Source organism: Lissotriton helveticus, chromosome 1_1 (genome assembly GCF_964261635.1).
Source record: "Lissotriton helveticus chromosome 1_1, aLisHel1.1, whole genome shotgun sequence".
In the NCBI taxonomy this organism is placed as follows: Eukaryota; Metazoa; Chordata; class Amphibia; order Caudata; family Salamandridae; genus Lissotriton; species Lissotriton helveticus.
In genome coordinates this window covers 1,911,064,752-1,911,078,082 of record NC_136057.1, presented here as the reverse complement: position 1 = coordinate 1,911,078,082, position 13,331 = coordinate 1,911,064,752, and the positions used below count along the sequence as shown (strand labels likewise).

General features: G+C 46.7%; 1 protein-coding gene across 2 annotated transcripts in view; it reads right to left on the bottom strand.

Moving 5' to 3' along the window:
• The window catches only part of NCF2 (neutrophil cytosolic factor 2), a 97,233-nt gene that overhangs the window by 52,953 nt on the left and 30,949 nt on the right, over positions 1–13,331 (bottom strand). For both annotated transcript variants that reach the window (XM_078643095.1, XM_078643105.1), the window contains exon 6: positions 1,112–1,177. In XM_078643095.1, the coding sequence (XP_078499221.1) occupies positions 1,112–1,177 (66 nt within the window). The remainder of the gene's footprint in view (positions 1–1,111; positions 1,178–13,331) is intronic.

Sequence of the window (13,331 nt, the reverse complement as noted above, 5' to 3'; positions counted from 1 at the left end):
ATAAAAAATGCGAGTTCTTTAAATTTTAAACATTAAAGTAACTTCATTAAAAAAAATACATTTGTTTAAGTTAATTCTATATATACATTTAATTTATTTTAAATGTTTTAATACATAATTAATATAAAATCTATATTGTAGGTAGGATTTCTTTTTATCTAAATCTTAAGAAAAATTTAATATTTAAATGTAATTATTATTAAGTTAACAATGCTGTAACACTTTTTATGTTCTACATTAAAAAAACATTTTTAAATTATTGACATACTTTTTCATCTTAAAACTATTTTTTACATTTTTTTGAACTTTTACACTTTAATAAACGTATAAAGTTTTCTCTATACTTTACACTATGGAGATGTCCGCCTGTATGTAAAAAGTAATGAGTAGTAACTTTACACTTGTTTATTATGTTCCACCCCCTGAATTTAAAGGGTAAGGACATGTAAGTCTACGGTTTTGAATAACTTTACTACTTTTGTCTATTCACAATTTAGGCTTGTAAAGTTCCTCATGAATATAAGCGTAAACTTATATGCATAGAGTTTTTCATATGTAGAGTTCCTTGGTGTTGAAGAACTGGAAGAGTAAAACAAACTTTGTCAATAGAACTGCTTTAGCAGGAGACGGATCTTTTAGAAGGCCTCAAAAGAATCTCATTTAGAAATGGGGTAAGTTTCTTTCTTGATGACATTTGAGGGACACTTGTGGGATTTTATGAGGCTGAATGAATGTGTTTACAGGTATGCCAATCAGTATGTGCTTAAAAGATGCTCAGTAAGATATTTTATAGTTTCTATATATGTCTCCATGGCACATTTAATCAAACCCTCCATTTTTATGAACATTTATGAAATTACAGTTTTATGCTTAATTGCGGTATTGGATGTGCTTGTAAATGTATCTAGAAACTAATAAATGATTAGAATGAAAAGAATTGAACACAGCTGAATAATTTAAAATGTGAGCTGTAGTCAACTACTCGATATAAAAGTCATCATGTGTGCTATATTTCTGGTTTATAAATCTAAAAATTGGTAATTAAAAATATGTACCCATCTTGTCTGTATACCAGTTAAAAACCTCTGTCAAAGGAAACTAAAGATTTTACCTGTGGCTGAAGAGGAGCGAATCCAGAATAGGTGTCCTTGTCAACAACAGACGCCACAACAACCACCTAAAAATCAGAAAAAATTGTTTTGTTTTATTTGTATTTTCTCACAATTTTCCACTCCTACAATACTGCCCTTAGCTTCAGACTGCAGAATGGCTAATCTGTTGGATTATACATAGATGAAACTTACTGTAGGGCGACTTACACACAAACCTCAGTTGGCCATTTTGAATGTGTAGTGCTTCAAAATGACTCGTCTCAAATTAGCCCAAACTCAAAACAACCAATTTTAGTGCTTTAAAAGTACTTAAGTGAGATGAACTTGCCTTTAATGCACTCATACTCCAAATTCCTCATCTAGTAACTGAGATATGCAGCAGAGAAAGAAAGAAGGGGAAATGCATACAAACAGGAATGGTGTGTATGTGTGTTGCACATCCATTGCTTACTTTTAAAGTGACTAATTTAATAACTTTTGGGCTGTGGTAGTGGAGAATGGAAAGAGGTATTGTGGAAGAAAACACCAGTGTATAAATAGAAAACTTTCATCCTTTATTCCTGGGTCTATATAAAAACACATTGTTCAATTGTCAATAATTTAGCAAAAATATCCTTTCACTGAAAACTAGTTCCTTCCCCTCCAAATATGCTACTGTGAAGTGTGTTCTATGAATTTTGTAATAATTATATAATTGAGTAATAACAAATGACAAAAAGCTAAATTTCTAAAGGATATGTGTGGCAAGAGAACTTTTGCAATTGGCTATTTTGATGTGTGTCATTTTAAGTTGAGCTGGTTCTTTTCTCCTGTTCTCTTGCAAATTTGAATTCAGAAAAGTTCTCTAAGTACCAGTGTGCAGTAGAAAGTAAAACATATTGGACCTTTTTTTTCCAGACCACTACAAGGAAAACATTGCATGGGCTATAAAAAAAAGTAGGTAAAGTAAGACGAATGGGCCTGATTTAGGGGGAGGCTGTAATGGGAATTCAAATGGAAATCATCATAATTCCATTGCCAGTATCCCGCTGCACCACCACTGCATCTAAAGGATGGCAGAGGAAGGATATATACATCGCCTCAGCTATTGAAGCTAAACAAGACATTCTAAATGCATTTAGAAATGGTGACAGCAGCCCAGTCAATGTTGACCTGTCCGTCACCTGGGTTGGAGTTGTTTACTCCATGAAACACCATAAGAGTGCCTTTCATCAAGAAGTATGTCCTGTCTCATACCATACTAGAAAACAACAAGTGTGTTGAAGGCATGACCTGTGGGTTATGACTATATGTCCAACTGTGTGGGGATATTCCAAAACAATCTATGCTAAGAGGGATCCCACCCTCTGCCAAAGGCATGCTGACATTTTCACCCTGGATTGCTCCCACGTAGTGTAGACAGTCACTTTAGGAGAGATATGGTGGGAAATTGAAATGTGGTGTTCTTTTTCTCTGCCGCAGTCAGCTTGTTCCCTCCAAACCTCTTTACACAATACATTTGAGCAGTGGTAGGGAAAACCGCACTAACGAAAGACAAATAAATTGATACACCTACATGGTGTGATCACTGCCCATATTTAATGAGTAGGCACAGTCTCCATGCTGGAGCTGACCCTTCTGGCGGCTAAGTGTAAGAATACAAGATAACTCAAGATAAAGAGAGCGACTGACTGACTGAGAGACTGACTGACGGAGAGTGAGACTGACTGAGAGTGAGAGACTGACTGACTGAGAGTGAGACTGACTGACTAAGAGAGACTTACTGACTGAGAGAGAGTGACCGACTGACTAAGAGAGAGAGTGACCGACTAAGAGAGAGAGTGACTGTCTGACTAAGAGAGAGACTGACTGAGAGAGACTGACTGACTGCCTGAGAGAGACTGTCTGACTGACTGAGAGAGACTGTCTGACTGGCTGAGAGACTGACTTACTGAGAGACCGAGAGAGACTGACTGACTGAGAGACTGACTTACTGAGAGACAGAGAGAGACTGACTGACGGAGAGAGCACCTGACTGACGGAGAGAGCACCGACTGACAGAGAGAGACTGGCTGACTGAGAGAGACTGTCTGCCTGACTGAGAGAGACTGTCTGACTGACTGAGAGAGACTGTCTGACTGACTGAGAGAGACTGACTGACTGACTGAGACTGACTGACTGACTGAGACTGACTGACTGACTGAGAGAGACTGACTGAGAGAGACAGAGACTGGCTGACTGTGAGAGACAGAGACTGACTGAGAGAGACAGAGACTGACTGACTGAGAGAGACAGAGACTGACTGACTGAGAGAGACAGAGACTTGACTGACTGAGAGAGACAGAAACTGACTGACTGAGAGCGAGGAGACTGATTGACTCAGAGAGAGAGACTGACTGACTGGGAGAGACCGAGAGAGAGAGAGAGACTGGCCTCAGCAGTCATTGAGTTTGCTCCAGGAATAAAAAGTAAACCCTTGGTAGTCCTCTTGACTTTCCTCAGTTTTTGGTCCTTGTCATTGTGTTTGCAAGCCATTGCAGGCTATTGCGGGGTCAAGGGTGGGCCAAAAGTAACCCTTAATAGAATTGGGGTCAAAGTGTGTATGAAGCTATGCAATGTCTGGTAAGATTGCATTGTCTAATTTTTTTTAATGTTTTTTTTACTCTAATCCCGCCCCCCACACTGACCCCACCCCCGACTGACCCCACCCCTCACTGACCCCACTGACCCCACCCCCCACTGACCCCACCCCTACTGGTGCGGCCCTCGGCCACAAACTACACTGTCATTTTGGCCCCCGGGAGAAAGTTTGTGAGTACCCATTAGCTAGAGGTAGTGTGCCTTGTCTCAGTCTAATGTGTGACGGACTGTATGGGTGTCTGATGGGCCAAGCCTCTGTATGGGGTTTTCAGTGTGCCTGAAGAAAGACTACTTAAGTACATTATATCAGCTTAAAGTTAGTAGAAATGCTTCATGTCAGTGTTTAGAGTACTGCCAGTAAGGAAGCTACAGAAGCTGCCGTCTAGTCCAGTTTGCCTCTCTTTTTCTCCACCAGTCCCTCCTTGATGGTGGCTGGCCCGTAGGCGGTCCCTACCAATCAAGCAACAGTAAAACAAACAAAAAAGTACTAACTGTTTACCGACTTTCCATGCATATAGGTTGATTTCTGGTTCATGTCCACTTGTATTGATAAGTAACCAGGATTTGCCTTGATGCATTCACAGAAACGTATGTACAAAATGACCTGTATTCCAATGCATCATTGTAAAACAACAAAAATAGGAAAATTCTGGACCTCAATCATAGGCAGTACATTTTGCACACTGATTGTGCAAATGCAGTGATGGATGAAAGTCATTACAGGATTTCATGTCAAGGAACTACCATAGCAGGCAATCAATAGTCTTGCATGCAGTATAATTATATTAATTAATAGTTTTTACAACAAACCCCCTACACGTGGTGTCTCTCTCTTTTTTTACCCCAGCCCTTATTCTTTTCCCAACACTTAACTTAACTGCTACTCCTGTCCCTCACCCTTAGCCCTAATCTTACCCCCAAACCTGAGCCTTAACCTCATCTCTAAGCCCTAACCTTACCCCAGAACCATTTCCATAACCCTCATAGTACACCTTAACTCTAATTCTTACCCCTTCGCCTTCCCTTTCCCTTAACCAGACCTCACAGTGCTTACAATAATATTTTGACTTGATTTTAATGGTAATAAAATATTTGAAGCACTACCCTCACCAGGGACCTGGCGGCTTACACTGTGCCCTAGGGACCACATGGGAGAGGATCGTGCTGCTCGTGAAGACTTGCACTGCGTAGAGCGTTGTCATGAGGCTCCTGTGGTGGCCGCTAGCCCCACAGGGGACGTAGAGACTATCGATGGGTCGCTCGAAGGCGGTGGGAATCCCGCCATCTTGAAGGCGGTAGAAACCTGGAATCTGAGCCACTCGGAGCACTACTATGATATATATCTACCGCAGACACACCCTGGGCGATTCACCGTATAGAGCGGTCCGCTTGGCATGGCTGGACCCTCAGTTACCTCTTATGCATCTTGAGCAGTCACACATGGTTTCTCCCTCCACCCTCCGGAGTCACTGGATTGTAGTGGTGTTGTTGCGTGGCACCTTGTGTCCAAAGATGTGAGGGTGAAACTGGTCGTCGCCCCACAAGATGAGAGCTGTCGACCACTAGACGGCCCATCCAGGCCCTCCACATCGAGACCGCAGCCTGTGACTTCATCGTTATAGGGCCCAGCCAGTACCAACATATATAGTGGGAAAGCCACGTTCGGACTAAACGTATCCCCCACAAGCTAAAACAATGCCATCTGCAGCAAATGGTGGAAGCACACAGCAAAAGGGTGCACCCACTGACAATTCTCCACCAGATCACTCACATTAGTTCGATGAACTGATGGCTGCAATATTGGACATCAAGACCACGTTGGGGCCCAAAATAGACAAGTTTTGCGTCGATATGGGATTTCTAAGGGACAATCACAAAAAACTCAAGACCAGAGTGGAGGATCAGAATTGGCGCTGGCGGCCTTGCGCCCTACAGTGTCCACTGCCACAGACCAACTTAAAGCCCTACAGCAGGAGGTGGAATACTTAGCGAGCAGGGTGGAGGACTAGGAAGGTCTCCAATGAAATCCTACAAGGCAAGGTCTCAAATATTTTTTCCCATGGAAAGGGCACATGGGGTTCCGGGTGGCCCTCCATGCCCAGGGAATCCGTCACGACCAGTGGTGTCAAAATTGTTTAACTACAGTAACAGAGACCACATCCTCCACATCCTCCAAGTAACTAGATCTAGAGGACCCTGGCAGGTGGAAAATGCAACTGTGCATATCTACCCTGACTACACCCTGGCTGTCCAACATCGCAGGTCCTCTTATACAGAGGTTAAGCAATGCCTGAGAAAGCACCAGATACAATATGCACTGCAATAGCCAGCCAAGCTGCCTATACACCACAAAGATTCCAACATATATTGCTCTACTCCGGAAGAAGCCTGGTCTTGGTTAGACCAAAATGGACTTGCACACCCTCCACCCACTGTCAACGGGGACCCACGACCAGCCTGGAACTAGTAGGCACAAGTAGAAGGCGAGGGAGGAACAGGATACAATGGCCTACTAAGAGGCAGGTGGCAGCTGAGTGGGCGCGGGTCATAAAGACGGCGGAACATCTCAGCAACCCCACAGCGTCAACTAGACCAGACTCGGAAGATGGACAGGACCGCCTGGTATCTCTAACAGATTCACAGGGTGCAGAGCCGCAAGGAGAAGGCCCAGAGGTGACCTCACAGACTACAAACGAACTTGGGTCATGCCCTGAAGTATGCAGACACTTTGAGACAAGATTTCATATCTAACCAGCGGATGGCGAAAGGACTGGGGGGACGCCCTGCATATCCGTTTTGCTAAGTATTAATAGCACATGGTAAACTGTACAGATGTCAATCTGGGGGGTTGCCTTAATTAGTTGCATATTGTTTTCTTTTCCAAACATGGGGGACTGAGCTATGTGATATCCTAGTGTTGGTTGATTAATAGATGGCAGCCAAGGTCAGGCTAGAACAGAATTTAGCTGTGCCCCTACAGAACGTTTGGTAGCTGAGATAGCAATTGTTCTACAACAAGTTTGATGGCATTTCAGTGTATTGGCAAACCGGCCTTTGGTGGGGTGTTCAGGGAATGTTCTTTTTGTTTAATGCGATTTCTACTTGTTATTTTGCAATGCATGTGATGCAGTTCAACAAAATAATATACAGCGGGATGGTTGACGGGCAATAGAGCGGGCAAATAGGCCTGATGGCTAGGCGGGGGGACTGCATGTGTGGGGTTCTTTCCACTTTCCCCACAAGAGGCACTGAATGACTAATAATGATTACACACTCGTAACCTGGAATGTGCGTGGGTTGGCAGGATGCGTCAAGACATATAATCAATCAATCAATCATGCCATTTGTATAGCGCACTACTCACCCGGGAGGGTCTCAAGGCGCTTGGGGGGAGGGGTATGCTACTGCTCGAACAGCCAGGTCTTGAGTTGTTTCCTGAAGGCGAGATGGTCCTGGGTCAGCCGAAGGTGGATGGGGAGGGAGTTCCAAGTCTTGGCAGCCAGGTAAGAGAAGGATCTTCCTCCGGCGGTGGCTCTTCGGATGCGTGGTACGGCTGCGAGGGCGAGGCTGGTGGACCGTAGCTGGCGGGTGGGCGTGTAGAAGGTCAGGCGGTCGTTGAGGTACTTGGGGCCCAGGTCGTGGAGAGACTTGTGTGCGTGGGTGAGCCGGAACGTGATCCTCTTGTCGACGGGGAGCCAGTGCAGGTTCTTCAGGTGGCTGGAGATGTGGCTGCGTCGGGGGACATCCAGGATGAGTGGGGCGGAGGCGTTCTGGATGCGCTGGAGTCTTTTCTGTAGCTTGGCTGTGGTTCCGGCGTAGAGGGCGTTTCCGTAGTCCAGTCGGCTGGTGACGAGTGCCTGGGTGACAGTCTTCCTGGTCTCGGTCGGGATCCAGCGGAAGATCTTGCGAAGCATACGCAGGGTGTTGAAGCACGATGAGGAGACGGTGTTGACTTGTCTGGTCATCGAGAGGGAGGGGTCCAGGATGAAGCCCAGGTTGCGTGCGTGGTCGGTTGGCTTGGGTGCGGTGCCCAGGGCTGGGGGTCACCAGGAGTCGTCCCAGGCGGAGGGCGAAGATCCCAGGATGAGGACTTCCGTCTTGTTCGAGTTCAGTTTCAGGCGGCTGTCCTTCATCCACTCGGCGATGTCTTTCATCCCTTCGTGTAGGCAGGTTCTGGCGGTCTCGGGGTCTCTGGTGAGGGAGAGGATCAGCTGGGTGTCGTCGGCGTAAGAGATGATGTTGAGCTTGTGCTGGCGTGCGATGGCTGCGAGAGGTTTCATGTAGATGTTGAAGAGGGTGGGGCTGAGTGAAGATCCTTGCGGGACGCCGCAGATGACTTCGGTGGCCTCGGAGCGAAACGGGGGGAGGCGGACTCTTTGTGTTCTTCCGGCGAGGAACGAGATGATCCACTCCAGTGCCTTCTCTTGGATACCGATGTTGCTGAGGCGCTGGACTAGGGTGCGGTGGCAGACCGTGTCGAACGCAGCGGAGAGGTCCAGGAGGATGAGGGCCACTGTTTCCCCCTTGTCGAGCAGGGTCCGGATGTCGTCGGTGGCTGCGATGAGGGCGGTCTCGGTGCTGTGGTTGGCTCTGAAGCCGGACTCCGAGGGGTCGAGGGATCCGTTCGTCTCGAGGAAGGCGGTCAGCTGTCTGTTGACGATCTTCTCGATGACTTTAGCAGGAAAAGGGAGGAGCGAGATGGGGCGGATGTTTTTGAGATCGGTGGGGTCCGCTGTAGGTTTCTTCAGGAGGGCGCTGATCTCGGCGTGCTTCCAGCTCTCCGGGAAGGTGGCGGTGTTGAAGGAGGCGTTGATGATGTTCCGGAGTTGGGGTGCGATGGTGGAGTCGGCCTTGTTGAAGACGTGGTGTGGGCAGGGGTCGGTCGGTGATCCGGAGTGGATGGTGTTCATCGTGCGGGCTGTGTCTTCGGTGGTCACCGTGGTCCAGGTGCGAAGGTACCAATACATGCGATCCCATGAGATTGCAATTGCATTACTACAGGACATGCATCTCATTGTGAGAACACTGGCTTCACTGCGCAAGCGCTGGATGTGCACGGTCATAGGCACCTCATACTTCGAATACGCCAGAGGCGACCTTATATGGGTGGCACCAGGCACACCACTGACACTGGAACACACCTGCATCGACCCTCAGGGCTGTTACGTGATATTTGAGGGCCTGCTGGACGGGTCCCCATTGGCACTGGTCTCTCTGTATGCCCCGAACACTGGACAGGGACAGTTCCTCCAGACACTTACGCCATCCCTGCTGTTTGACCCTACAGCGCCTACACTATGGGTAGGAGACTATAACTGTACGTATGATCTCGATCTGGACCGCTCACGCCCACCGCTCATGTAAGCACAATTCATTCAACTGTCAAGACACCTGAGGGACTGGGTAGACACATGCAACTAAAAGACGTGTGGCACAGTCAGCACACTGAAACGCACATCTACTCCCATTACTCCACGTTGCATGATATCCCCACGCGGATCGATGCAGTATATTGCTCCATGGAAGCCTTAGTTAGGGTAACACATACAGAATATCTAGCATGGGCGTTATCTGTTCATATGCCACTGCAGCTACACCTCTCATGGGGCGCTCAGAGGGCTAGGCTCCTGACATGGCATCTCTCCATAGCTGCGCGTAGGGACACGCACTTTTGCTCTGCCATTTTACAGACGTTTCCCACATATTTCCAGGAGAATACAGGCACCACTTCTAATAAAGGCATAGAATGGAAAGCGTTTAAAACAGTCGCCCGAGGACAAGCCATCAAGATGACATATGGCTCACGCATGACGCTGTTGGCAGATTCGCAAAGGCACGAGGCGGATATTCAAAGATGTGAAAGCCTGGCGCCCACAGACTCCGCAGGTAATTACTCTTCTGGCCAAGGCATGGCCAGCATACAGCGAGACCTCAGATAGCCTAAATGCACTAGACTATGAGCACTATTTAGCCCGGCAACACGCAGAGGTTGATAATGCGGGCAAAATGTTAGCTTTGCACTTAAAAACTGACGCTTCTCAACCCCCCATCACTGCGATATACAACAACGAGGGGGTACTAGTAAACACACAAGCAGCAATCAACGACTTCTTTTACAAATATTATACAGCTCTATATAGTGCACCTGTCATTATTAATCTCCCTCACATCCATAGCTTTTTAACAACAGTGCAGCTCCCGCAGGCGACAAAATCTCAGCATGACTCATTAGAGGAACCTATTACAGTGGACAAAATACTAGACACTATTAAACAGCTAGCGGCGGTTAAATCCCCAGGCACCCACAGCTGGCCCTCCGAGTTGTACTCTGCCTATTCTGAACAACTAGTGCCCCAATTGGAGAACGTGTATGAGGATGCGTATGAAAAGGGAGAACTCCCAACATCCTTGTGAGAGGCACTGTAGGTGGTACTACCTAAACCCGGAAGCGATCCGCTGGAAATGGCATCATATCGGCCTTTGTCTTTATTAAATGCCAATTAGAAAATACTGGGAAAAGTACTGGCCAACAGACTAATGGAAACGAAATCGATCCTGATATATGAGCATCAAAATGGCTTTATCCCGGCAAGAAGTACTGGATTGAATCTGCGCCGCTTGTTCAGGTTGCTGGAATGGGCCCATGCGGAAATCGATACCCCTTGGCTAGCTCAATGCGCTAGGGTGACAATACCTGATAGGAGTGCTAGGCAAATTCGGCATAGGTCCTAAATATTTACACTGGGTACGTATATTATATACAAACCTGCAGGCACGAGTCAGGACAGGGCGTGACATCTCTCCACAATTTATCATTGAGCGAGGCACCAGACAGGGTTGCCCTCTATCGCCTATCCTATTTGCATTTGCCATGGAGCCATTAGCATGCAAACTGCGCCAGAGAGTGCTGGACTGGGGTGTCCATCCTGATAGACAATGGCATATAATTTCAATATATGCAGACGATGCGCTGGTGTACCTTTGAGGAGATAGCGCTGCAGGACCTGATTTTGCTCCTAGATGCCTACGTGCAGGGCTCAGGCCTTCGGATTAACTGGCCTAAGTCAGTAGTCTTTCCCATGAAAGTGGTCCCACTGGATCAAAGACAGGGTATTCCCTGAACTCCGCTGGAGTGTGCATTTGACACATTTAAGTACATGGGGTGCAGGTTTATCATTCCAGTGTACACATCGTAGAAGGGAACTTGGGTAAGGCAGTGTCCAGAGCACGCGCCGCACTACCATTCTGGTGCGGCCTCCCATTGTCCCCCAAGGGCAGAGTGGCTATAGCGAAAATACTTTTACTCCTGAGGCTCCTCTACTTTTTTGATGCCCTCCAGCATAGATTGCCAAAGCCCTTATTTAACCCCTTCCCCGCTCATGACGAGCTCAGCTCGTCATGAGTTGTGCCGCTCGCACGCTCATGACGAGCTGAGCTCGTCATGTAACGCGGCTTTTAAAAAAAAGCAGCGCAGCGCGAAAAAAGCCGCCGCACGCATGCGGTTAAGGACCTGGAGTTGCTCTTAGTTGCAGTGATATGGAGAGGCTCAAGGTCAAAAGTGGCACTCCATAAACAGATGGGGGATTGGGGACTCCAAATTACGAGCATTACTATGCTACTGCACAACTTTAATGGCCAATGTGATTGCTAGCGAGTGCCCATGTGGCAGAAATGTCCTGTTGGGTAATGCCATTACGACGCAGAGTCAATATAGAATGGCTGTAGGGTTTCACTACCCCGACACAGAGGAAATAAGGCAACCTAATGATGGCAGCCAGACGCATCTGGCTGCGCTGCGTGACATCTAAGAGCCTAACAATGACTTATGCACCCATGGTACCACTTGAGATTTTACCGGACTCCTTCACCAGCCATGACCGACCGGAGCTGGAATCCTGGGCAGTGGGGAATTGGATATACAAACACAAATAAAACGAGGTATGAGGCAGTGGTGACTACACCTATCATCCAGTGGGGTTATAGTCAGTCCTATTCTTAGGGTGCTAGGGATCTGAGGCTCAATACCCCTAAGCCTCCTAGGATATGATATCCTACAAATTTTAAGCAAAACAATATGATCCAGCACTCCAAACAATGTCCAACAAATATAATATTAAGTGAAAAGAAGTATCAAGTCCATTTGGTCTTGTTTCAGTTTTCTTATTTAATTTCTTCTTAAAATGACAGTAGCCAACGTGTTTCGTCCCTAAGGACTTCTTCAGGGCAAATGTAATATAGAGAACCTTTCTTTATATTCATCAGAATTAGTGCATGAAGGTAGTCGCTCCCTCTCAGAACAACCTCCTGTATGATCTTGTATGCTTTCGTGGATTTACAGTAATGAAAGTGCTCCCTATAAGTTCGGGATCAAACGTATAATGTCTATCCCTGTAAGGCTTTTAATGTTGGCCTATCGCAATTTGTGTATAGCAAGTCCTCCCATTGTGCGGTCCATTCGATTAGGTGGTGGAATTGGATACCTGGGGCGATCTATTAACAAACGCACAGTTGCACAGCCTAGAAGGACTGATAGAGAACTTTGGTATCCCGCAGGGTACTTTCGTGCATTATGCGCTACTGACACGGCAATTCCTCCTAACTTGGGAGAATGCGGAGAAAGAGCCAGACACATCGTAGCTGCTGCAGACTTTGCTCATGCATGGGAAAGTAAGACATGTGGTGATGGCACTATACAGTTCTACTTCCCTACTGGCACCACTTCGGGCATATTGGGATTTCTGAGTTGGCAGTCATCATAACTGATAAACAGTAGATGCAGTGCATAGGGTACCCCTAAATAATATCAACGAATGCTAGACTCACTTATACACAGTTTAATTACTTGCATCATACATATCTAACACCACACAGACTAGGCCATATGTACCCCCACGTTAGTCAACATATGCACTCGCTGTTTAGAGACGGATGCAACATTTCTCCACATGGTCTGGGCATGCCCTTGCTTGGGCGCATATTTGAAGGAGATCGCAATAATACTAGGGGGAGCAACTGACACACTAATACCTGTGCAAGGCCTGCACTTCCTACTTGGCATCATCAAGCGCAATGCAAAGCGGAAAAATCTTAATAGGTTCTTAGACCTGGTACTTGCACTAGCGAAGTGGAGAATAGCTGTCTTTGTAATCGACCACAGCACCTGATATGTGTATTTGGATGCTGGATCTCCGCAAGGCACTGGTGGTGGAACATACGACACAAGCCCTGATGACACCCCATAACACCCCTCAGGCTAACCCTATGCAATGGCAACAGTACTTGTCCTTCGTGGAAGGCAGACTGAATACATCTAGTTACCCACAGGGCTGAGATGGTCTCTCATCCCTGGATTCCATAACAGCACAATAGCATGCAGATACGAGCAACCTGGACACCTCCTCATGGCGGTCCAGTTTCTCCCCAACCCCCCTGCTGCTCCCACTGACTTTAAAAAGCATTACACAAAAGCAAATACCCTAGCTTATGCACGACTCGCATAACATCGCACATGTGGATTATTAGTGATCGTATAGTTTTTTCTTCTTTTGTGTTTATAGCGCCTGTAGATTTTTCACTGAGCATAAAGTGGATAACATACAA